The 25,645-nt window shown below is 37.9% G+C and overlaps 1 protein-coding gene and 1 pseudogene across 2 annotated transcripts in view; one reads left to right on the top strand and one right to left on the bottom strand.

Annotated features, from left to right (window-relative positions):
- Nucleotides 1-1,870: 1,870 nt before the first annotated feature.
- On the bottom strand, nt 1,871-2,796 carry LOC106829632 (ubiquitin-fold modifier 1 pseudogene; annotated as a pseudogene).
- A 906-nt stretch (nt 2,797-3,702) lies between these two features.
- The window catches only part of COG3 (component of oligomeric golgi complex 3), a 69,761-nt gene continuing 47,818 nt past the window's right edge, over nt 3,703-25,645 (top strand). Inside the window, exons 1-10 of one of the 2 annotated variants that reach the window (XM_014838885.3) lie at nt 3,703-4,031; nt 13,675-13,821; nt 15,565-15,626; nt 16,938-17,103; nt 17,774-17,848; nt 19,142-19,234; nt 19,925-20,050; nt 21,571-21,651; nt 24,541-24,584; nt 25,053-25,179. In XM_014838885.3, the coding sequence (XP_014694371.1) occupies nt 3,858-4,031; nt 13,675-13,821; nt 15,565-15,626; nt 16,938-17,103; nt 17,774-17,848; nt 19,142-19,234; nt 19,925-20,050; nt 21,571-21,651; nt 24,541-24,584; nt 25,053-25,179 (1,095 nt within the window). In that variant the 5' untranslated portion in view covers nt 3,703-3,857. Of the gene's footprint in view, nt 4,032-13,674; nt 13,822-15,564; nt 15,627-16,469; nt 17,104-17,773; nt 17,849-19,141; nt 19,235-19,924; nt 20,051-21,570; nt 21,652-24,540; nt 24,585-25,052; nt 25,180-25,645 lie in introns of both variants that reach the window. The other variant, XM_070520684.1, reaches the window with a different exon arrangement.

Genomic DNA, 25,645 nt, shown 5'->3' with positions numbered 1-25,645 from the left:
GGGGTCTTCAAGCATCAAATTTTGTTTACAAAAGTAAAAACTTTCCCGGGGCTGGCCCCATGGCCGAGTGGTTAAGTTCGCGCGATCTGCTGCAGGCGGCCCAGTGTTTCGTTGGTTCGAATCCTGGGCACGGACATGGCACTGCTCATCAAACCATGCTGAGGCGGCGTCCCACATGCCACAACTAGAAGGACCCACAACGAAGAATATACAACTATGTACCGGGGGGCTTTGGGGAGAAAAAGGAAAAAAATAAAATCTTTAAAAAAAAAAAAAAGACTGCATCACTAATATTCCTTTTAAAAAATAAAAAAAATAAAAAAAAATAAAAACTTTCCCAAACATCAGAAGTATACTCTTCTATCTCAGCAAAAATTTTTTCCTTTACAATTCAGAATCCTGCTGTTCATCTGTCAAATATATGAACAATATCTGGTTAATTTCTTAAACTTAACTACTAATGTCACCCTTCAGATGCTGATTCTGTTGCATTTCCTTATAATTTTTTTTCCAATGAACCTGGGTCCTATGGTAGGGACAATATTGAAACACACTTAGATAAAAGTTGGTCTTAGAGATACTTTATTCATGAATAATTCAGCGAGTATTTATTGAAAGCCTACTACATTTCTAGGTCCAGAAAGAGCAAGACAGACACAAGGCCTGCCTCCAGAAAGCTCACCATCTAGAATACAGCAGGTTGAGCACCAATTCTGAATCGCTGAGGCTTCATTTCATCGTCCAAGATTTGCATAGATATTGATTTCCTCTGTAATGGCAAATAAAATCTCCCCTTATGCATATGATTCTTTAGATTCTTATAAGGGGAACTTTGAAATCTGTATGTTGACAAAGCCTACATTTTGCTTTCTCTACTTGCCTTCCGCTCCTTATGACAATGTCAAGTATTTTGTTTTCCCCTTCAGTTCTCTCCAACATAGCCTCTGCAGTTTTGCCTGCCCAGTTGGCATTTCTGTGACACTTAGCTATAGCTTTCTGTTCCCCTTCACTGTTAGCTTGAGTTTCTTTCCTCACTAGAAGCCTCATTGTCTGGGCTTCCCCATCTTCCCTTTCCTGGCTTCTTATTCATTTGAGCGACTAATCTTAACACTTCCTTAAATGTTGGGTCTTCAGGAAATATAAGTAGTCAGTATTTCCAATTAGCATTTCCTTGAACTTTGTTGTGAACTTCAGATCTTCTTTATAACACTCTTTTCCTGCATGCTATTTAGAAATATTATACTCAAAAAGACAAAAGTTTCTTGAGTAATCCTGTTTTAAAAAATGTACTAAAAGAGACTGATAAAGGAATGCATAACCTAGCAGAGGACGCTCCTATTTTATTTTCAACTCTCACCTTTACATGTTTTGGATTCTGCAAGATCATAGATAAAAGTCTTTGGTGTGGGAGATCAATTTTACACATAAGGGCTAGATTAAAAAAATTCAATTTCTGACCCTTTGATATTAAATTAAAATTTATATGAACACACGAAGCTTGAAACTTAAAAAAACCTAAATGATAAAAAGTTAAGATAGTTAAGTATTCATTGATATGTCTATATCCTTTATCATAAACAATATATAATTAAGAATTCAACTTTTGTGTCTGCAAGTCAGATGCTATTAAGCAAACTGCCATTTATGATCCATAATCCTTTTAAATTTTTAACTCAAAGACAAAATAGGAAGACTCGGTAAATTTTAATTTTCCAGATGTTCTCAGAAAGAATCATTGGAAGCATCCTCTAGTTATAAAACACAGTTGGATAATCCATTTACTCCAAATGAACTACCTGTGTATGTTATCAGGTAGCAACGGAAAACTGTGATCTTCTGTGGTGATGACAGCCTCGATGCTTAAGCGTTTCCTTTCCACATGAAGAGTGTGAATAACAAGAGGGGGTCAACGATAGGTGTTTTCATAGTGTTTTAAATGCCTGATTTCAGTTTTACAACAACAATAATGCCAACACTTATTTTGAAAGGTAATCCTATGTTCCAAGTAGTGGAAAATAACAACTTCCAACACGATCTCTAGGAATAATTTGCAGTTCTGAACCATGCTTTGGAAAAACATTTCCAGTGGTCTGTACAGGATTTATTCCTATTCCATCATTGGTAATAATTGCATTTGTTGCTGTAGGAAATTCAAATTCTGCTGCTGCAAGCTTTAAGACTGCCGTGAAAGGGGTACTTTCAGGAACACTGAGTACTTTGTAAGGGAGCCGCCGTCTGACGTCAGCGTGATTTTAAAGGAATCCTCCGGACACAGTGGAGCAGGTCAGGACAGAGACCCCATGCCAACTACCCCTGGTAGCCCCACTTTGAGATAATTTTAGACCAGAAAGGTTGCAAAAGAAGTACAGAGGTCAGGTGTGCCCTTCATCCACCTTCCCCTAACGTTATCATCTTGCATAACTATGTACAATAATCGAAACTGGGAAATTAAAATTGGTACAATACTATTATCTAGACGACAGAACTTATCTCGCTATCTATATTTTATTCTATAGTTTTCCTTTTTTCTATCCCAGGATCCAATCCAGGCTCTGACATTGCATGCAGTTGTCATATCTCCCTCATCTCCTCCAGTAAGTAACAGTTCCTTGCTCTTTCCTTGTCTTATATGACTTTGACAGTTTTGAAGAATACTGGTCAGCTGTCTGTAGGATGTCCTTCAATTTGAGTTTGTCTGATGTTTTCTCATGGTTAGTATGTGGTTTTGCATTTTTGGCAAGAATACAACAGAAGTGATACCGCGTCTTTCTCAATCTCTCGTGTTAGGCGTTTCATTGGTGATGTTGATTTCGGTCACTTGGTTAAGGTAATGTCTGCCAGGTTTCTCCACTGTAAATTTAATAGGCCCCTTTGCTATTAACAAATATCTAGGTGATATCATTTGATACTATGCACATTTGTTTCTTCTCAAACTTTCACCCACTAATTTTAGCATCCATCCTTAGATCTTGCCTGCTACGATTATTTTCCTCATTCTTTCTACATTTATTGATTGCAATTCTTCCATAAGATAAAGTTGCCCCTTCTCCCTCATTTATTTATTCAGTCATTTATTTATATCAGTATGGACTCACGGGTATTTATTTTATTCTCTAAGTTCTGACCATACTATCATTATTTATTTTGTTGCTCAAATCTGCAACACGATTCAAATGGCAGAATAGTATTCCAGTTATATGTCTGTGCCATGGAATTATTGATCCAATTCTTCAATGTTGGACATTTAGGTTGTTTCCAGTTATTTGATACTATTAATGATGTCTGATATACATAAATTTTTGAATTTTTATGTTTTCATAAATTAGCTTTCTAATGGCGAAATTATTGCATTTTGGAAAAGTTTGTACCCATGGTTTTCATCTAGGCAGCGGAAAGTGTCAACATGTGAACACGGAAGTCACACGGTCTACACACTCCACCCACACTACACAGCTATGAGCAGAGACGCAGTAGATCCGGGAGCTCACGAAGGCCCCTGCCGGCAGGGCCACTCAACACGACTGTCAATAAGTTGAGCAACACGTAACAATAAAGTTATTGATGTTGAGTAAGAGACTTCCGGTAGGGGCATTTCTATTTCCGTTAGGGCCTACATGCTTTGCCCTCTGCGTCTACATCCCAACCGGAAATATTTGTACCCCGTTTAAGGCCACGTCGGTCCTGGCCTCAGTCCCGCCCACACCCTGTGGAAGCGTTTCCGGGGTCGGAGTATTGCGGCCCGCCCCGCCCCGCCGCCGGTGCGGTGCTGGAAGCCCCCGCTCTCCCGGAAGTGGCCCGGGCCTGTCTGTCGGGGTCCTCACCACCCCGTTGCTGCTGAGGGCTGCGGGGTGGCAGCGATGGCGGAGGGGGCGCTGCTGCTGCTGCCCGAGGCGGCGGCGGAGCGGGATGCTCGGGAGAAGCTGGCTCTCTGGGATCGGAGACCGGACACGAAGGCGCCGCTGACCGACAGGCAGACGGACTCGGTGTTGGAGCTGAAGGCGGCGGCGGAGAACCTGCCGGTGCCGGTCGAGGTGAAGCGATGGGCGGGAAGAAGGCTGGGGCGGCGGGGAGGCGGGGCTGGAATGCTCCTCGGGGGCGCCGGCGGACCCCGGCCTCGCTGACCCGTCTCCAGGGGGTCTTCACTCTTCCCTGGTCACGGTGGCGCCTCCGGTGGGAGAGGCCCCTCACCTTCCGGGGCTGTCAGGCCTCACCCTGCAGGCCACCGCCGACTCTCCCCTCTAGCGAGGGACGGCTGCGGGGGCGTCCAGGGGCTGGGGTCCGCCGGCACCCACCCCTCCTGCTGCGGCTTGGGACGGTTGGCCAGGAGCATTGCTCTCGGAGTCTTGCCCCGGGTGTCCCGGGTGTCAGCAGAGGCATAAAGCTGCTGTCCACCATCTCCCAGAAGGAGAGAACCCCGAACCCGAAGTGCTTTGCTTCTGGACAGCCTCCTGTTGGTGTTCTTTTGCCACCTTAATGAATAACAGCCCAGCTCCCCTTTTTCCCTGGGGGCACTTGGGGAGACCAAAACTTGATCCCGAGTGACAGTTTCATTCACCGCACGTTGAGCAATGAACTCTCGATCAAGTGCAGGTTCTGGGAGATCCCAGTTTATTTAACTATAGCAAAGCAGGAAAAATGAATTTTCTTTGAAAGCTGAGTCAGTACGTTACTAGATAATGTTGGTTTTTGGTTTTAGTGTCAACGTTTATAATCCTAATTACCATTGGGATATTATGCATGTTACTGGTTTTGTACCTCAATTTAGTTAGTTACCATAGCAAGAAGTACTTTTTATGACTTGTGAGAAATTTGACAAACTTTTTCCGGTTTTGAGGGCCTGGTGCAGGTAGATTTTTTTTTTTTTATTAGCAGTGATGGTTACTTTTGATGTTGGAAGCTGCCTTTTTACATGATTTGGAATTGTGTCCAAAGGCAGATTGAGTTTAGGGACTTCAACTTTTTTTTTTCCTGCCCTTAAACATTAGAGATTAAGAACTTTGATCTGAAAGTTCTCTTCGCTTTCACTGGTACATGCTCTGCCCTAAAACACAGCTGTTCTTTCTTGGGTTTCTCTGTCCACCTCTAGGATGCTGTGCTGGAAGTGGGTCTGAAATAAATGAGGAAACAGGTGGAAATTTCTTTGGCTTGGCTATCAAAGTCTTTTATGCTCTGGATAACAGAAGTTACTTGCTCTATAAATATTCTGGTCTGTTGATGATTGATTTGGCTTGTTACTGAAGCAGGATGCTTGGACATCAGAGCACCTGTGGGGAACATATTCCACAAGAAGAGTAACCCAATTTGTTTTTATTGTCTTGGGTTATAAACTGTTGTTCTCAGTGAGCAGGAAGGCAAGGGTTTGGAGTGAAGTAAATGGAGTCTTTTCATTTTTACCCCATATTTTCATATTTTTACAATATAGTACTACCATTAGCCTCATGCAGTCATTTAACATATATTATGTGCCTACCCTAGGCTAGGAATTGAGGATAGAAAGATAAGTAGCAAAAACAAGATCCCTAGCCTCATGGAGCTGACATAATTGTGATGATCATGAGCATGTAAAAGAGAACAAAGAAGGTAAGTTCAGATGGTGATCCATGATATAAGGAAAGTAAAACAGCACGGTATGACACAAAGGGAGAAGGTGTGTCCTTACATAAGGAGGGAAGGCCTTTCTAGGACAATGGCAGTCTAAGGTGAGAATTTAAGATGGAAAGCAAGAGGCCAGCCTTGTGAAGATTAGAAAAATAACCTTCCAGCTGGAGGAAAAAGCAATGCAAAGTCATGGGTGGGGGATGAGCTTGCCAAGTTCAAGGGTTCAGTGAGGGTCTTCTGGTACACGCAGCCTTGGTTTTGGATTCCTGTGAGAAGGAATCAGCCTGTCATTTACCCATCCTGGAATCTTTGAGCAGGAAGTTCTCGTTGCTCTTCAGCTCTCTACAGTCCTCATTTTGCTTTACTAAAGTGTTTATATTTCTGGCGGGAAGACTTTGGAATTAAATTTTTTTTTTTAAAAGATTGGTACCTGAGCTAACATCTGTTGCCAATCTTTATTTATTTATTTTTCCTTCTTCTCCCCGTAGTTGTATATTCTAGTTCTAGGTCCTTCAGGTTCTGCTATGTGGGATGCCATCTCAGCGTGGCCTGATGAGCAGTGCCACGTCCACACCCAGGATCCTGACTGATGAAACCCTGGGCCGCCGAAGCGGAGCATGCAAACTTAACCACTTGGCCATGGGGCCGGCCCCCTGGAATTGAATTTTTCTATCCCTGTTACCACTCTTTTAGCACGGGCATGAAAAAGAATGCCTCAATTTTTATTTTGTCCAACTAGTGTATCTGTAAAGGATTTTCTGTGGTATTTCACAATTTTCACGAGATAAATTACTTCCTGAAAAACTGGAACTAGGCAAGTTATTTGAATAGCAAGAGGCCAGCTAACTCTCAGCAAATGTCATAAAGCTATTAACTTCTTTAGAAAGTAGCTTTCTCTTTTATGAAGGAGACCTAGTCTTATCTTGGAAAGCAGTTACACCTTTTTATTTGATATTAGATAAAAGAATTTGCAGTAGCATATTAGGTAGACTGGTTTCTTGTAGCCAGGGCAGATTGTTTAGTAGTGAGGGCCTTTTTCTTTATGCTAGATTTAGTAATTCTTGATAAAAGAATTGACCCTGAAATTTACTTGTGATTCACTGTTGCAGTTGTTTTCTTGAAGGCTGTGTGACTTTAGACATGATATTTAACTTCTCTGAGCCTATTTTCTTCTTTATAAAATGGGGATTATAGTAGTACTTATGTCATGGGGAATTTTGAGAATTAAATGAAATCATATATGTAAAATGCACGTGGCAAGCTATCTGTTGGTATATATTATTCATGTGCACCCCCCCCCCGCCCCCCCCCCCCCCCCCCCGTGATTACCACCTTAAAAGAATAGATTAGAGTCTTGTGATCCTGAGCTGGTATAGGTGTCACTCCGACCAAAGGTAAGAAAAGAAGAGGTTAGATCCCTTGAGAAAGGTTCAGAGACTGCATTTGGACCTCTTCAGTGATTTGCCCCAGAGAAAGTAAAATCCTGTGTCATTCAGGGAATGAATTGATTAGATTGATGTATTATAAAAGTGATTTTCTCCAACCCAGAGCTGTACCAAAAGTACAGCCTGAGAGAGAAAGGTATATTTGCTTGTTTTTTCCTGAACATCCTCAGCTGGTCAGGCAAGATTTGATCGTTTATTATAATTATTATTTAATAATGTTGGTGTCCTCATTTAGACAAACTGTACAGCAGCTCTCCAGGACTGCCAACCAGCAGCCTCAATCTCTTTTCCTGTCTTTCTGGTGGTGTCTGTCTGCTCCGTCTCGAAGTCAGGACAGTGCCAGTGAGCGGAGGCATTCTGTCATCTCTTGAGTGAATGAGAGGTTAGAGCAGGGAAGTTTGTGCCCCTGCCCCCTTCTTGATTTTCCATTCTATTCCAGGTACTTTGAGAAAAGAAGGCAGTGGGGCAAATGTCCCTGATGGGAGCATTTTCTCATATGCTCTTCAAAAGCCACTTGTTTTGTTACTTTAAAAAATTATTTCTTGCAGCGTGGCTCCTCTCTTGCTTGGTTTCAGAGAAACTGGTTTTGGTTAGTGAGAACAAGGGAACAGGGCAGAGAGCCTCCTGCTTCTGGGATTGAAAAGCCCTTGTGATTGCAAAGTGGTTAGTATTTGTGTGAACTAATCAAATAGAATGCTGTTTCATACGTTCTCACAACATCTAGATTCCAGATTATATCTGAAATATATATAGTACTTTCTAAAGTAGCCAGAGTTTTTATGTGATTTTCTAAAGTAAATTGGAAGATAAACATTTTTTGGTTCAAGATGACAGATTGGGCACATGTGTATGACACCTCTGGATCCTTTTGACATGACAGTAATAAATGCGTGGCACACCAAAAACAAAGACATTATCAGTGAACCTGCAAATTTGGTAGATTTATGAAAATCAGGAAGCATGCAGTAGTGGTTAAGTTTGCATGCTCCACTTCGGTGGCCAGGGGTTCTCATGCTCCACTTCAGCGAGCTCCACGTCAGCAGCCTAGGGTTCGCAGCTTCAGATCCCAGGTGTGGACCTACGCACCACTCATCAAGCCAAGCTGAGGTGGCATCCCACGTACAAAATAGAGGAAAGTTGCCATGGATGTTAGCTCCGCAGCAATCTTTCTCAAGCAACAAGAGGAAGATTGGCAGCATACGTTAGCTCAGGGCCAGTCTTCCTCACCAAAAAGAAAAAGCTGGTTATAGTTTAATAGCAGAGAGTTATGAATTTAGAATGAGATTAAATTCCATCTTTTCCTTATACTCTGTTGAGAGACAGTTGAAAATGCTACATGTTAAATGAAAAAGGCAAGGTTATGTATAGTGTACTGTTACTTGGGTTTAAAAAAAGGTACACTTCTTTGTATATACATAGACCGTCTCAGGAAAGGTTCATGAGAAACTAGTGACGTTGATAGCCTCTGAGGAGTGAACGGGGTGGTTAGGGAATGGGCCCAGGGGAAGGAGACTTTTCACTGAATATCCTTTGAATTTTGTGCCATGTGAATTTATTATCTATTCGAATAAATATGTTTAAGGGGACTGGTATGTATATTAGAAATGATTCTGGAACATGAAGAATTTTACTTTTTATCTGAGATTTCTTCTATGTTATGAGGTAGTACCAGAATTATGTGGTGTAAGACCTCATGAACTCTGATAGGAGAATATGATTATTACATTACTTTTTCATTTTGTGAAACTATAGTATATGATATCACAACTAGGGTTTTGACGTTGATTTACATTAGCTTTTAAGATTTGTAGTCTTTTTTTTTTTTTTTGCTTTTTCTCCCCAAATCCCCCCAGTACATAGTTGTATATTTTAGTTGTGGGTCCTTCTAGTTGTGGCATGTGGGGTGCTACCTCATCCTGGCCTGATGAGCGGTGCCCTGTCCGCACCCAGGATCTGAAACGGCAAAACCCTGGGCCGCCAAAGTGGAGCCCACGATTAACCACTTGGCCACGGGGCCGGCCCTGACATTTGTAATCTTTTTTCTCAAAAGAAATTGAATTAAAGCTGGGTGTGGGTCTAGGTTGTATTAGAGGATGAATTTGCTGGGCCCTCTGTGTGTTTCCAGTTTTTTCAGTGGTTTCCCTAGTGTTGACATCTTTCTTTAATTAGTCACAGTCTAGCTTTAAATATTATACCACTTCGTGTATAAGAATCTTACAAAGTAACCTCCCAATTCTTCCCTTCCCTCTTTTGTGCTGTCGTCACGCATTTTACTTTTACATATGCTATAAACCCACAATACATTGCTACTATTTTTCTTTTGACATTTATGTTTCTGAGTGATTAAAAATAAGAAAAAAATTGTCGTATTTACCTTATTTTAACCATTTTGGTGGCTCTTCATTTTTTTTTGGTAGATCCAGGTTTCCATCTGGTATTATATTCCATCTGCCTGAAGAACTTTATTTCTTGTAATATGGGTCTGCTGGAAATGAATTCTCTCAGCTTTTGTTTGTTTAAACAGTCTTTATTTCTCTTTCATTTAAAAAGATATTCTCACTAGGTATGGAATTCTGGATCCACAGTTTATTTTCTTTTATTGCTTTAAAGATGTTGCTCCATTGTCTTTTCTTTTTTTATCTTTTTTTTTTTTGGTGAGGAGGATTGGCCCTAAGCTGACATCTTGTTGCCAATCCTCCTCTTTTTGCTTGAGGAAGATTGTCCCTGAGCTAACATCTGTGCCAGTCTTCCTCTGTTTTGTATGTGGGATGCTGCCACACCATGGCTTCATGAGCGATGTGAAGGTCTGCACCTGGGATCTGAACCCTGGGCTGCTGAAGTGGCGTGTGTGAACTTAACCACTATGTCACAGGGTCAGCCCCTCCGTTATCTTGTGACTTGCATAATTTCTGATGAGAAGTTTGTTGTAATTCTTATCTTTGTTCCTCTGTAATGTCTTTTTTCCTGTGACTGCCTTCAAATTTTTCTCTTTATCTTTGGTTTTCAGGAGTTTGATGTGTCTAGGTGTGTGTGCGTGTGTGTGTGTGTGTGTGTGTGTGTGTGTGTGTGTGTGTGTTCTACTGGGGATTCTCTGAGCTTCTCAGACCTGTAGTTTGGTGTCTTTCATCATTTTTGGAAAAGTCTTATCTATCATCTCTAAATATTTCTTCTACTCCAGTCTCTCTCTTTCTTTTGGGATTTAAATTACACATACCTTAGATCATTTGATACCTTTCCAGAGTTCTTGGGTGCTGTGTTCAGTTTTTATTTTTCCACTCTATTTCCTCTCTGTGTTTAATTTTGGTTGATTTTTGTTGACCTATCTTAAAGCTCACTCATTCTTTCCTTAGCTGTTCTGAGGGTACTGGTGAGTCCATTACGGGTATTCTTCATCTCTGTTACCATGATTTCTATTTCTAGCGTTTCCATTTAAGACATATGGTTTTTACTTTTTGGCTGAAATTCTGCATCTGTTCATTCACTTTATTTATATTTTATTCTAGAACTTTTAAGATGTTAGTCACAGTTATTTTAAATTCCTTACCCGGTAGTTCCAGTATCCAGGTCATCTCTGAGTCATACTCTGTTGATTGCTTTGTCTCTTGACAATGAGTTGTTTTTTCCTTGTTTTTTAATGTAATTTTTAATTGAATACTGGATGCTGTATGCAGGATAGTAGAGAATAAGAGAAATAGTATTAATGTCTGGAAATGAGTATGCCTCTTCTGTTAGGTTGTGAGTGTGGGAGGTTGAAGCAGTCTGGTCAGGAGGTGAGCTAGGTTTAGGTTTTGTTGTTGCTCTGGTTGTCTTTAGTTTACCACTGGCTGTAAATTCCTCTAGTGTGATCTTTTGCCTAGGGTGGGGACGGGGCCACTGCGGGGTTTTCTCAGTGTTTCTCCCCAACCCTCAGCTTTTGGCTGTGTCTCAGAGGGTGTCGTGCTTTTGCCTCTCCCGTAGTAGTGGACACTGGTGCTTTATAGCCTGGGAGTGGGAGTTTTCTGCCGTCCAGGTCCAGGTCCAGCTTCAGTCTTTAGGCAGGCCCTTTCCCCTGGATCTTGGAGGTGGAGCTTTCTCGCTGATTCTGCCCTCCTCCCACAGCAAGGGATGTCTAGTGTTCTGGGTCTTGGGTTGTTTTTTGCCCCTCCTCCAGGGTTTGTGGTGGTTTTCTTTTCCCTTTCTCCAGCTGTAGTGGGTCTTCCTCTGTGCCCTTGGGTTGATAGGGTTTGCTGCCCTTCCTTGAGTGTCTTGAGACTTCTGTTCCACTGGGGAGAAGGGTCCAGGTGGGGTTTGTGCCCTGCTTTCCCGCAGCCGCTCCCCTCTTGCAGGCCTGCCCCACCTTGTTCTCATTCTCTCTCGTGAGCACCTGGTGCATGTCTGTGGAGGAGACTGTGTGAGTGGGTGTGAACTCCCCTTGTGTCTGCGGCTTACAGGCATTCTCTACTCACTTTCTAGCCTTGAGCAATTTGTAAGAAATTTTAGCTGAATTCTTCTTACCTGCTTGTATAGCACTGGTCATTAGTTTCTTCCCATAATCTGCCACAGGTGAACCAGGGCTCTCAGTCCGTCTCTCCGTAGAGGTGCCCATCTTTCCCTAGATTTTAAGCTGCTTGGTTACTCGGCAACCTCAGCTCTCTGGTGGATTCAAGAATAGTTATGATTTTGTAGATTATTTGTCTTTTTCTTATTGTTAGGGTGCAAACAACACTCTGTCCAGCTTTCTTTATCCTAGCCTAGTCTCCATGTGCTTTTTGATGTATTTTTCAGATCTGAGCTTGATCCATGTACCCTACTCCTCCCCCTTCTCCCTTAGGTATCATGTAAACAGTGTTGATAGAATTATGTGATTGAGTTTTGTAATGATCAATTCATATAGAACTAAATTTTACTGCTAATAAAATATAATTTTGTAAAGATAACTTACTGACAATTCTATTCCCAAGAAGCAGTATGGATTCAGATTTACAAATTTACTTACTCTGTTGCTGGTAATATATAGAAATAGTAATAATCTGATAAATGGCAGTAATTCAAATTTATTGAGTGTTTGCTATGTGGAAGGTATTATGCTAAGTACATATGTGTTGTCTCTGGTGGGTTTCCTACCCCTGTCCAAGGAGACAGCTCGTTGTTGGTAATTGGGGTAGTTCCACAGAGCAGGAGCAGATGTGACTGTCTTATCTTGGCACAGCTTTCTCTGTCTTCCGGAACCCCTGATGGCAGCACACAGTTACTGGTAACCAACTCAAGATAGTTTCTCACTGGGTTTGAGAAATTTAGTTCTTGGTGTGCCCCAGTCCTTTTATACTCAGAGATTATGTCACCGTTCAGGAAGACTTTACGTGAACCACTGATGCCCTTAATAAGACCTATTGACATACATCCAGGGCCTTCCTGACTCTTGAGTCAGATGCATTTGTGGGGAGAAAGAAGATCGAGAACTGTTTTTTGTCTGCAGCCCAGCATTCTGAGAAGCCTGTTTTCCCACACCTTTGTTGTTTTCTTTTCACAGTGGCCTCATGGTATAGATACTGTAATTCCTATTTTACAGGGAAGAAATTGAGGATTGGAAACATAAAGTAATTTGCCCATTGTCACACCTTGTAAATGAGCAGGAGCAGGGTTCAAACCAGGCTGCACTGTAACGTGCTTTTACATGCCAGAAGGGATAGACCCATTCGAGCCCAGGTGCAAACCCTCTGTTTAAAGGGTTGTATTTCTAAATTAGTGACGGTGCATTTTGCATCTAGCCTATTGTAGCTTTGAAGAGAAAATACTGCCTTTGGATGAAATTTCTATATCTAGAAAAATAGACAGGCAATTTCCTAAGGCCTTGGATGAAGGTCTTTAATGGTGGACCTTAAATGTCTTGCCCTTAGGGCTGAAAACTGGAATTGAGACAAAGCAGTTAGGCCCTTTTACCTTCCCCTGCATCCACACTTCCTTTCTTTTAGGTCTAAAAATAGTTTATCTGTGTGACTCTAGGTAAAATAACACCTCAAGTACCTTTAGAAGTGGAGAACTTGGAAAGTACTGTAGGTCTGATGCTCCCAAAGCGAGGTCTTTTCATTGGGGCTCTTCGGAAACTGATGGGAAACTCTGAAATTCTTTCTGTTCAGTTGTAATTTCAAAATTTATCATTAAGGTGTGGGTGCAGTGCACCTGTGGTGGAAATGGTACAAGGAGGTATTGTTTATTGGTAGTTAATTCTTGGGTGTGATTGTTTTCTGTTGATTGGTATTAATGAGGTCAGGCGTTTGTGTTAGGTACTGGGGAGGGCAAGCTGTGTTTGGCAGTACAAAAATGGTTTTGCTGTGTTTGTTTGGTGCTAGTTCACAAGGGGTTCATGTAAGAAAATGTGTGTGGATTAGCACAGATTCACCACCAATATTAGACTTAAAAACCGTACTTTACTACTGGTGGGATTTCGGTGTCATGTTTGCGTTTTGAAACTAGCATTTAATATAGAGTCTAGTTATAAATGTTAGTATTATAGGACATTTATTAACCTCAAGAGATTTGATAGAAAACATTCCGTTCTCTTTCAAAGCAGCTGAGATGGAATACCAGTCTTGAGTTAAGTTCAGAGAATTTTCAAGTTATTAAAATATCTTTGTGGCTCTTTTTTTTCAAGCTCCCAGTTGAAGACTTGTGCAGTTTAACATCCCAGTCACTGTCCATGGCACAGAATGCAGTAGTACCTGCATCTACAGAAGACATTCTCTTGAAGGGTTTCACTTCCTTAGAAATGGAAGAAGAAAGAATTGAAACTGCACAACAGGTGAATGGCAGTATTATTTCTAAGGATGTTTTATTATTTTGAATGTCTTAAGACAGGACTAATGAAAAAGGTTCTAATTAAGAGTTCTGAATATTTAAAACTGTAGTTAACGTCAGATGTTTCTAGAACATTCTTGATTTTGTGTTTGTGGCTATTTCTTAAGTGTTTTAATGAACTTGTTACCCAATTATATTTGCAACATAGGTAAAAATAGGATATTCCCAGTTTAGATGTTGATAGACTGTTATATTTATCAAGGTTTTAATATTTTATGTACTTTTGACTTCCTTCAGTATATGTCAATGTTAATGTGTTATACACATTAATAACGTGTTATACATATTAATAATGTGTTATACATACAGATGCGCACACACCCCTGTCTGGTTATTGCTAGGTAATTTCTTTTTCAAAAACTTAAACATTCTCTTTAGGTGAACCTTATAATTATTTTTCAGTAATGTAACATGTGTAATCTTCTCTTGGTTTTTGCTTCTTCCTAATTATAAACCTAAATATACAGTAGTTTCTTGTGTCACTTCCTCTGTCTCCTCTTTCTGTCCTGTTAAGAATCAAAGCTGAGGTATTTACCAAGTAAAACATAGAACAAATGTGCCGAATTGCATAGACAGTAAGTCGAGGGAGGCAGTGCTGCAAGGTGATGAAGAGCTCCAGCTCCTCAGGTTGACCAGCCTGGATCTGAACGTCACTTCCATCACTTACCATCTCTCTGAGCTTAGACAAATTGCCTATCTTCTTAGGGCTTTAGTTGCCTAATGTGTAAAACAATGATGATTATTTATCTATGTCATAGGATTTTTGTGAGAATTAAATAAGATAATGCATGTAAATGCAGTGTGTGTCAGGCACACAGTCAGTGTGCAGTACACGATAGCTAAGTACTTGGCAAGCCTAGTGTCTTCAGAGAATAAGTGTACCCTTGACTTTGAATCCCACTTGAAAATTAGGGAAGATAATCTTGCACTATGTCTGTGAATTTACTTGGACTATTTGGAAAAAAATCTTCTGGATTAAATATGCACCTGCGTATCTCTCTTTAAATTAAAAAGAAATCTGATATATTGAGTTATAATTTACGTACAATAAAATGTACTCATTTTAAGAGTACAGCTTGATGAGTTTTGCCAAGTATATATACCTGTAACTACCACTATGATCAAGATGTAAAACATTTCCATGACCCCACAAAGTTCCCTCATGCTCATTTAGGGTCAGTCTCCCCCATCTCTTTTTTAATACTAGCTATTTTCTGTGACATTGGTGGTAGGGCCAGAATTGAAACCCAGGTTTTGCTGATGCAAAGGTCAATGTTTTTAAACTAGTCTGTTGTATTATTTATGAGTTTGTATTCTCACAGTTCTTATTAGATAACATTAGTGTTGGGATTTACCCAAAGCCCTATATTACCTACTCAGATTTGGCAAACTAGCAAGTAGGCCTTAGCCTCTTAGGAATAAATATTTATTTCTTATATATTGTATCTTTAACACTCTTCCTTATTTGTCTCTGATAATGGCCAATGGTTTTAATTCCTTTTCTTTTCCTAGTGTGTAAATATTGAGTATGCAATTTGAGTTATCTCCTGGCTTTAAACTGGTTATTAAGGTTTGAGCCCCACACAATAAGACCTATGTGCCCTTTTGACTTGCTGTTTAGCATGTAGCTGCTTTCCATTTTGTCTGTTTAGTTTTGTTGATAATATAATACTCTTTATTTTTCCAGTTTTTCTCATGGTTCGCAAAGCTACAAACTCAGATGGATCAGGATGAAGAAACGAAGTATAGGTATGTGGCTCTTACATTTGTTGGCTATCCTAATTTTTAGATCACAGTCATTTGAAGCGTTTCATAATCTGTGTCTTTAAATAAAATTAGGTACAAAGAAAACTCCAACAGCAACATGTTCTTTAAGAATAGCCATTGAGAGGGTTTGGGTCATTTCAACTGGTACTGGAAGTTGTGTGATTAAAAAAAAGTTAACCCATGACAGACATGTAGAATAAATAAGATATCAACTTTATCGTCATGATCTTCTTCGAAGAATTGAGGAGCTTTTGTTACTACAGCACAGCCTGGTCTATCTGACTGAGACAAGCCGTGTCTGAAATTGCTGTAACATGTTCCTGTTATTTAAATCTTTATTATTTAGTTCAGAATATTAAGTTATACTTTATACTTGGAGAGAAAATATTCAAGATTTGAAATATTCTAAGTTTCTGGATTAAAAAAAAGAAAAAAGAAAAAAGTTAAATCATAATTTACTGGTTCACAGGGGCAGACATTGGTTTTTAGATAACTCTGGAAAGGTCTGAGTTCAAGTGGGAGCTTTACGGGAACTCTAAGAGGTGTTTGTTGCCTTTCTTTGGAAGGAGAGACCCAAGAGACTGTAAGGATGGTCGCCTGGATTGGGTGTAACTGTTGTTCTGTTTGTGTGTATTGGTAGCATGGGGAAAATGATGGTATACAGTTTCTACCTGATTTGGGGACCATGGGTTGAGCATTTGTGTACATTTACCATTTTTAAGTGACTTATTTTGCTAGGCAATGTGTTAGGCTCTGTGATGTATGATTCCGTTTAATCTTCATAGCAGCTCTGTGAAGAAAAGTATCATTGTTCCCATTTTACAGATGAGCATCTGAGGCCTGTAAATACTAAGTAACTTGCCTAACGTCATGGAGACTTGGGCAGAGCAGAGACATGGACTCAGCTCTTCTAATTCCAAGTCTAAAACCCTTTCCACGCGTCACACCATCTCTCAAAGGCAGAAGTGATGTGAAGGATCGACCTATTTGGTGGTCCTGCTCTCTCAGTCTTTGAAAGTTGAGCCAGTGATTTATTGCCTTACATGTGAAAAGCCAGTTTATAGCTTTAAAACTGATTTCTTTTATTGGTCATAGTTTCAGTGATTTCCTTTGTAAGTGTTGAAACAGTTTGTGACATAGCTTATGGTACATTTCTGAATATAAGAAACTTTTTTGAATAGGTCAGACTTTCCTCCTGAAATTCAAGCATTTGGGAAAAAATGAGACTGTTGTTTATTGACTATGTTCTTTGGGGGAAAATATTGCCAATCCCCTTTTGGTTCTGTTTTCTAGACAGATGAGGGATTACTTGTCTGGGTTTCAGGAGCAGTGTGATGCTATATTGAATGATGTAAACAGTGCTCTTCAGCATCTGGAATCATTGCAGAAACAGTATCTTTTTGTGTCCAATAAGACAGGAACCCTACACGAAGCCTGTGAACAGCTCCTAAAAGAACAGGTAATTTGGAGTAGGAGAGAGGGTCAGTGATTATATTTAATATTTTATTTTTAGGAAGATGAATACAGTTTAATTCTAATTTCCTTAATTTCTCCAAGTATATATTGAACACTGATCTATATGAGGCCTTGAGGCCTTATGCTGAGTATGCAAATTATTACCTTGACAGCCTGCTTTTATTCTAAATAAGCTCATGTGAATAGGGACAAAGGCAGGCGTTCCTGTGTTTTGAGCTGTTGGGTCTCGTCAGTACAGTTTCAGAGTGAAGAGGATATATTAGTTTGCTCTGTTTGCTCTTTATTATTGACACTTATATAGTGATTGCACTAATGGTAGGGTTTATAAAGAGATGAACTGGTTGGGTTGCACTTAAACTTGTGACCTAAAGATAGAATATTTAAACTGCTATGTTTATCTCAGAGTTTTCTCTATATTTTGTGTTTTTTAAAAGGCAGTCATTTATTATTTTATTAAGAGATCATATGTAATTTACTATAATAATCGTTGCTTATTTTAGTCTATGATTGCAGAAATCTTTGAGCATTATTCTGAAATCATGTCTAATATTAACCTATAGTCTAATATAAGTCTATTCAATGTAATTTTGAGACTGGAGTATTGATTCTTATGTTCTTCTGGTAACTGATTTTTCTCTTTTAAAAAATGCAAGTTGGAACTGGTTGATCTGGCTGAAAACATTCAACAGAAGCTTTCCTATTTTAATGAATTGGAAACTATTAATACTGTAAGCGTGGTTTTTTACTTTTTGTAAAGTTAGTAACTTTGTTTTATATTTCCCTTTCTGAATATAATCTTTAAACTTATAAATTGTCTTGAGTTATGTTTTAACTTAGTAGTTTGCTTGCTGATAGATGTTCCATATTTGTGGCTGATGGCGATACCATTACTAGTTCAGATTTTTTCAAATATGATTTAAGTAATAGTTCCTCGTAAGTTGTATTATTATTAAAATCTCCTTGTCGGTTACCTCTCATAGTATCTTATTTGTAAGGTGTGAAGAAGATTATAAGAAGAAATATTAAGTTTTACATCTTGCTGTGGTTGTACTACTATAATAGTAGTCAAAATATTTTTTAAGCTAATCTCATGTTTAGTTTGAGGAAAAGTTTGGTCCTCAAATGCGTACTTAAATCCTAAAGTAATATTCTCAATAAAGACTGCTTTGTAAATTATATTTCTGTGTGTTTCTGGCTCATAAATTAATCATAATAACTCATATAAATCATGTTATTATAGTTATTTATTATATATTAATAATAATTAAGGTTTACCAAAGAGATAGAAGTAAAACTAGTAGCCAGTTAATAATGGAATGCAATGGGAAATAGTTTATTGCCAAGCTGTTTGTATATTAACATAAATAATTGGCTGGTTTTACTTATTTTTATATATATTACTTTTCTTTATATTTTTATATATTTGTATATATTACAGATTATGTTTTATATATTTTAATATATAATTTTATGTGTTAAATATATTATATATTACTTATATTTATACTTATTAATATTACTTATATATATTTACTTATATTTATGTTTAGTTATATTTTACTTATATGTATTATATTTTACTTTCTTAATATGACCCCTAAACATAGTATGACTGACACTTAAGTCTGTAACCTTGAGAAAATCATCAGTGTTTAAAAGTGGAAAGCTTATGTACGTTGTAGAGTACTGGAAAATGGGAAGTGTAGGTGCTCGATGTGTTATTTTAATGTGACACTGTGCAGCAGGGTAGTGTAAACTATGTGCTAGTTCATGAATAGCCCCCATTAAAGCTCATTAGAATAAATAATAAACTGAATAAAGGAATAAACTGAATTAAGTCAGTATTTTTTTTATTAGACCACTCTTGATTGTTACACCTGGGCTGTATTTGAGGCTATTTTTGTGACTCTTATAACTGTGTTATGTCCTAAAGGGAAATATGCTAATTCTAATATATAATTTTAAACTTTTACCTGTATGTTTTTTTGTGAATTAAGTTTGAATTTTCTTTTCCCTTAAAGAAATTGAATTCTCCTACATTGTCTGTGAATAGTGAAGGATTTATACCTATGCTGGCCAAGTTAGATGACTGTATAACATATATCTCATCTCATGTAAGTCATGGTATTTCTGTATATTTTCAAGAAATCTTAACATCCTTATTCTATCGCTTCTTATGCCATAAAGGAATTGTTTCTTCTGAAGGGAAAAATGTATCTGTAGGATACTTGAAGAAAAACTATAGTAAATTCTTAATCATGTCAGTAGTGATGTAAAATGTGCTTTCAGCGGCTGAGGCAGCCACTGAGGCAGGCAGAAAGAGGTCCTGGCTGACATGACTTTGTTCCAGCTAAAAGGTTGATCGATTTTTAGGCTGTTAACTTCCTGTTGTGTTAGATACTTCTTTGGAAACAGAAAGTGTTACCTGGGGAGCATAAAGGGACGAGCCCTTTGATTTAATCACCCTTTCTTTCTATCCCCCAAGGACTTATAGCTGTATTTATTTCCCCCAATTCCTGTTCTTTTGCTAGTTGGGCCTGACATATTAACCTTGACGTCTGTGGGGCACTGAAAATATATTTTGCTAAAAACTGCAAACATTTGTTGAGCCCCTCCTTTGTCTTAGGCACAGGGGATTTGGCTATGACTGAGGCAGTCACAGTGCTCATCTTCATGGGGCTGGCAGTCTACATAAGACCTTCTTTTGAACTGTAGCTTTACCTAAAGGACACATTAGTTTTCATTAAAAGTTTACTGTGTCGATGTTTGTTTCCTCTTTCTAAATCTTTCCCCTTCCTTTACAGCCGAATTTTAAAGATTATCCTGTATATTTACTGAAGTTTAAGCAATGTCTTTCTAAAGCTTTGCATCTCATGAAGACGTACACTGTGAACACACTACAGAACCTCACAAGTCAGTTATTGAAAAGGGTGAGTTAACTGGTGAGGTGGTTTTTTGTTTTGTTTTTTTTTTAATTCATGTATCTTTCATAATCTTAATCTGAGATAAGTACTTAGTAACTCCAAAAATTTTTTTACCTTTTGTTAAATAAGAATATGCATTGCAGTTTTATTTATAATAGGAAAAAATGGCCATATTATATCTGTCCATCAGAGTCTTATTTTCAAAGAATATGTAATAGTATGAGAAGTATTCAGTTAATATATGATAAACAATAAAGTAAGATTCAAACTATTTGTCTTAAAACATTTTCTTTTCTCTTTTTCATGAAAATATTGGAGGGAAATAAACCAAAATAATAAAAGTTCTGTCTGAATGGTGGGATTACATTTGATGGATAATTTGAAATTTTTCTTTATGTATGATGGATGATTTAATTTTCTGTGTTTAGCAAATGTGTTTTTATTGAGTGCCTCCTAAATGGTTGGCGTTGTGCTAGGAACTGTACAATAGTGAAAAGGAGCTAGCAAGGTCCCTGCACTGATGGAGCTTATGTTCAGGAGGAATAATCAGTAAAGAAGGAAACAAACAAATTAATTAGTTGCAGATTGTAGTAGATGCTGGGTGGAAAATTAGGAGAGCATTAGGTTAGAGGATAAGAGTGGAGCTAGTTAGGATGGTCATTGAACACATTTCTTTCCTACGGAAATAAAACCATAAAGATTATGCATTTTATTTTTTAAGCTTACTTTCTGAACAATGTGGAATATCATTCTTGAGCTTTCAGTTCAAAGCCACTGATTTTTGGGTTGCATTTTATCATTCACATTGTTCTTAGCTGACATAACAGCCGGACTGTATGTATAATTTTTCTGTTTTGCAAAATTTTTTTTTGTTTTTTGGCTGAGGAAGATTTGCGCTGAGCTGACATCTGTTACCAATCTTCCTCTTTCTCTTTTTTTTGTATGTGAGCTGCCACCATAACATGGCCACCAACAGAGGAGTGGTAGGTCTGCCCCCCAAGAGCCAAACCCAGGCTGCTGAAGTGGAATGTGCTCAATTCAATCACTAGGCCGCTGGGACTGGCCCCTATTTTGCAAAATTCTTAATAAGTTTAGGAAACTAATACTTAAGAAGTTCTAATACCTACTATGTGCTAGTGCTATTACCATTAGCTGCATAAAACATTTATGAGTGTAAGTTGTCACCATTTAATGGATGCACTGAATCTCAGAGAGCTTGAGTAATTTGCCCAATGTCCTACTCTTGGTAAGTGACCAGGTATAAATCTGAATTCAAATCTCTTTACCACCAAAATTAATGTAACATAAGGTAAAATTTGATTATAAAGAGGAGAGAGATGACAGTTCCACATAATTATTTCTCATTTGTAGCAGTAATGTTTAATTTCTCTTTGAGATTTTTCTAAGCTTTTGGTTGGTAATAGAGGCCAAGCAGTAGCCATTTTAAGTAGTGTGTGTCACATTTTCTGAATAATTATTTCTTTGCTAATTATCTTCCTTCCCTATCCTCCCCCATGTTTCTTTAGGATCCTTCATCTGTACCTAATGCAGACAATGCCTTCACACTATTTTATGTGAAATTTCGAGCTGCTGCCCCCAAAGTCAGAGTAAGTCTATTGCCATAAATAGGATATTGCTATGAAATTTGTTTAGCCAGCCCTTTTCAAGTACTACCGTATGTTAGCCCTTCGCTTATGCCAGGAAAATGAACATGAATGAAGGTAGGCATTGTCTTTCCGCATTACAGCAGTGTATCTTCAAGGTGCTTTAAGACCACAGGGCAGGAATTACCTAGCTCTTCCTCTGAGGCCCATGGAAGGTTTCCAGATGAAGGTTATATTTGAGCCTTTAAAAGCTCAGATTTACAGTGGACTTAAGGGACTTGATAAGGATATTTTACACAGAGAGAACAGCATGTATAAGGAAGGTTGTAGACACATGAACAAGACATGGATTTTGGGAGAACTTTATGTAGCTTGTTCTGACCAGAACATGGGCATTAGTAGGATGTGATGGTAAAAAAGACACGAAAAATGGCAAAGACTGTGTCACAAGGGGTGTTAACATGTCACACTAGTTCAGGAAAAGTGGAGAACCAGTGAAGTATTTTAAACGGGAGTGGTTTGGTCAGCTTTGCCATTTCATAAGAGTAAGGATGCAGAATAAAGAATGAATTATGCTGAAGAGAGATCTGAGACCAGGAGGCCTGATTAACAAGGAGGATTTTGCAGAAATCTCGGTGGGAACTAGGAGTTGAATTAAGATGTTGGTAGTATGTTCCATGAGGTTGGGAATGTGTGCCTTGTTAACTCTCCTTAGCACAATGTCTGGAACATAAAGGAATGCACGTAGTATTTATCTTGATTGAGTGATTGGAAATGGAGGGTCCAGAGTCGATATATGTGTTATATATTTAATACCATATCTGAGATACAGTTGACTGGAGCTGATAGATATATTTTTTCCTACTCATTGTGAAGTTAGTAGAAAGAGTAGTCCACTTTTGCTGACTCTGACCTCACTCCCTTCCTTATTTCTCTCTTGGAAGTCAGTTGAAAGGAGTTTTTTGTTTTTTGAAATAAGAGAAACTTGGTTTTGTTTATAGAAGATATAGGAGAAGAGTGGTTACTTGATGGTATGAGGTTTAGATTATACTTGATTGGTTGCTTTTGCTTGTTAGTCAATGATAAAAATTTGATTAGAAAGGAAATGGTATAGGTTAAGAGGGCTCAGTGTGGTGAGTGAATATAAAATAGATAATTATCAGTGTCTTTCCTACATGCCATTTACCAATGGTAAGCAATTAGTATATGTGATGGGATCCGATTTATATTAGTGACAGAAGGCATAAAATATTTACTTAGAAATAACCTTATTGGAAATACAAGGGTGAGAAAAATGACAAAACTAGACAGAAGATCATAAAAGATTGAATAAATGGTAAGCCTTATCTTGTTCCTGGTTTTGGAGACAATTTTTAGTGTTAGTTCCTCCTAGTGTCATTTATTAGTTAAATGTAATTCTAGCAAAAATTCCAATGGAATTTCTTTTTGGGTGATCCTAAAATTCATCTGGTATGGTAAATAAGCAAGACTAAACAAGAAAATTTTGAAAAATACGGTGATAGTGATTTAACAATTTACTGACAGATCATCGGAATGAAAAATTCTGGAACTTAGTATAAAGAGAAACATCAAATCAAAGAGGAAGGGTGGGAATTTTCTACATAGTACTGGGAAGATTTGTTAAGTATTTGGGGGAAAAAAACGTAAGCTGTTCACTTTATAACATTACCAAAATACATTCTAAGTGAATTAAAAAGTTAAATGCAAAAATGATGAGCAGATTGAAAAAAAACCACTAGAAGAAATTATTGGAAAAGAATTACAGAGTAAAAGATTAAGGATATAAAAATTAAAGTTTTCTGGATTTTAAACAGCCAAAGAAAAGGCAGAAGCCGGAGAGAATGTTTGTAATGGAGAAATAAGAAGGTTACTCTCTTTAATATATTGAGTGCATACAAATCAGTAAGAAAGATAAATATCTAATATAAAAAAGGTCAGATTACTTATAGAAAATACACATGGTTAATAAATATGAGCTCCTGTTTAGCTTCAGTGGAGAATGCATCCAATTTAAGGTTAGGTGGCATTTTTTTGTCTGTTAGAAATTAGCAGATTAAGGTGTAAATAGTCAGTGCTTTTGAGGACTTGGTAGGATTGGCAGTACTGCTGATAATGATTCCTTTCTCAAAAACATTTTAGGAGAATGATTTAGAAGCCTCTAAAAATATTTCTCTCTTTTGACCCAGTGTTGGGGTCCCCAGCTGTGAAGCAGGTACTATCGTTATATCAGCTTTACATGGTAAGAAGTGGGATTGCAGAGAAGCGAACCAGCTCTCTGGACTCAGGACTCAGACAACTACTGGGGAGCTGGCACTCAAACCCTCTTGTTTCACTCCAGGCCCAGAGCTTTTAACCACTAGGCTGTTATTCTGAGAAATAACCTAGATGTCTCACAGGAGAACAATGGTTGACTTACAGTACATCTACCCAAGGGGTTATTCTGTAGCCATTTAAAGTCATGTTTTAAATAGTATTTATAATGATAATTCATTAAGTTCTAGGTGCCAGGCACTGTGCTAAGGCTTTCTATTTACATTTTCATTTGATATTGAAAATTATTTAATAATAGGAAAGTGTTTTGAAATACTGTTGATTTTTGAAAAGCAGTTTATAAAGCTGAGTATATAGTATAATTAGAGTTATGTTTAAAAAGAAAAATATAGTAACTATAGTATATGCATATAAAAAACTGAAAGAATATTCTAAAACATAAACTGATTATTTTGTGGTATTATAGGTGATTTTTATGTTCCAACTTTTTTGTATTTACAGATTTCCTAACATGAGCATGTATTACTATTATAATCAGAAAGTAATTAAAAGTATAACTAAAACAGATGGCTTTTTAATATATTTTTCTTTATTCTGCAGACTCTTATTGAACAAATAGAACAACGATCTGAAAAAATACCTGAGTGAGTACCCAGAAGTTCTTCAGTTTGCAAATTACCTTCCTCTTGAAGTACTGCTTTTCCAAATCTAGCATGTCCCTGATACTTTCTGAGCAATTACCTTGCATCCTGTGCACTCTGTTTCTTGTAGCACACAGCTGATTTTGGGGAGCAAGGTCAGAGGCCTGATATAGCAAGTTTTCAAGGCATCTCTTTTTCTCATAGCGGGATTTTCTTCTCATTTGGGTAGATGTAACATCTCTACACTTGGAAGATAAATCTTTCTTTAAAATATAAAGGTTAAGGCACTCAGTTCATTATGTTTTGGCTTTTCTTTATATACATGAGTGTTTGTAGTATTTAATATGGGTAAATATACGCTAATCATATAGCGTTAGACGTTTGGCAACTTATTTTGGGATTTAAGATCATATTTAGTTTATGTGTCTGAAATCGTAAGTTTATACTCCAGTATCGTTTGTTTTTCATCAGATACCAACAACTGCTAAATGACATCCACCAGTGTTACCTTGATCAACGGGAGCTCCTTTTGGGTCCTAGTATTACTTGTACTGTAACAGAGTTGACCAGCCAGAATAACAGGGATCATTGTGCCTTGGTAAGTTTCTGCTTGTTTTGGTTTAATGTTAAGACTTCTTCGAAGCTATTTTGATACCCTAGAAGCTATACTTGGGTAGATAAATTTTGGTTCTCATATCTACAAACTTAAAGAATTTTTCTTTCAGTTATGACAAATCTAGTTTAGTAATTAGCATTCAGGTTGGTAAAATAGCCTCAATTTGAGCTGTCTTTTGAGATATGAAGATTCACAAATAAGTATTGTTTCTTGAAAGATGAAGTTTCAAAGTTGGTGGATTTATATTGACAATTTAATCTTAGCTTTTGCTGCAGAAGTGCTTTTTTGTTTAGTGTGATTTTAATTTATACTATAGAAAAATATGTAAAGATTCATTTTTTAAAATATTCCCCTTTCAACTAGAAAAGTAATTTATTTTCATTGTCAGAAGTTTAGAAAATAATGTGTAAAGAAGAAAATAAAAATCACTCATATTCAAATTATGGAG

The sequence above is a fragment of the Equus asinus genome, chromosome 11 (genome assembly GCF_041296235.1).
Source record: "Equus asinus isolate D_3611 breed Donkey chromosome 11, EquAss-T2T_v2, whole genome shotgun sequence".
Classification (NCBI taxonomy): domain Eukaryota; kingdom Metazoa; phylum Chordata; class Mammalia; order Perissodactyla; family Equidae; genus Equus; species Equus asinus.
The sequence above is the reverse complement of the archived record's forward strand: the minus strand, read 5'-3'. Positions and strand labels throughout refer to the sequence as shown.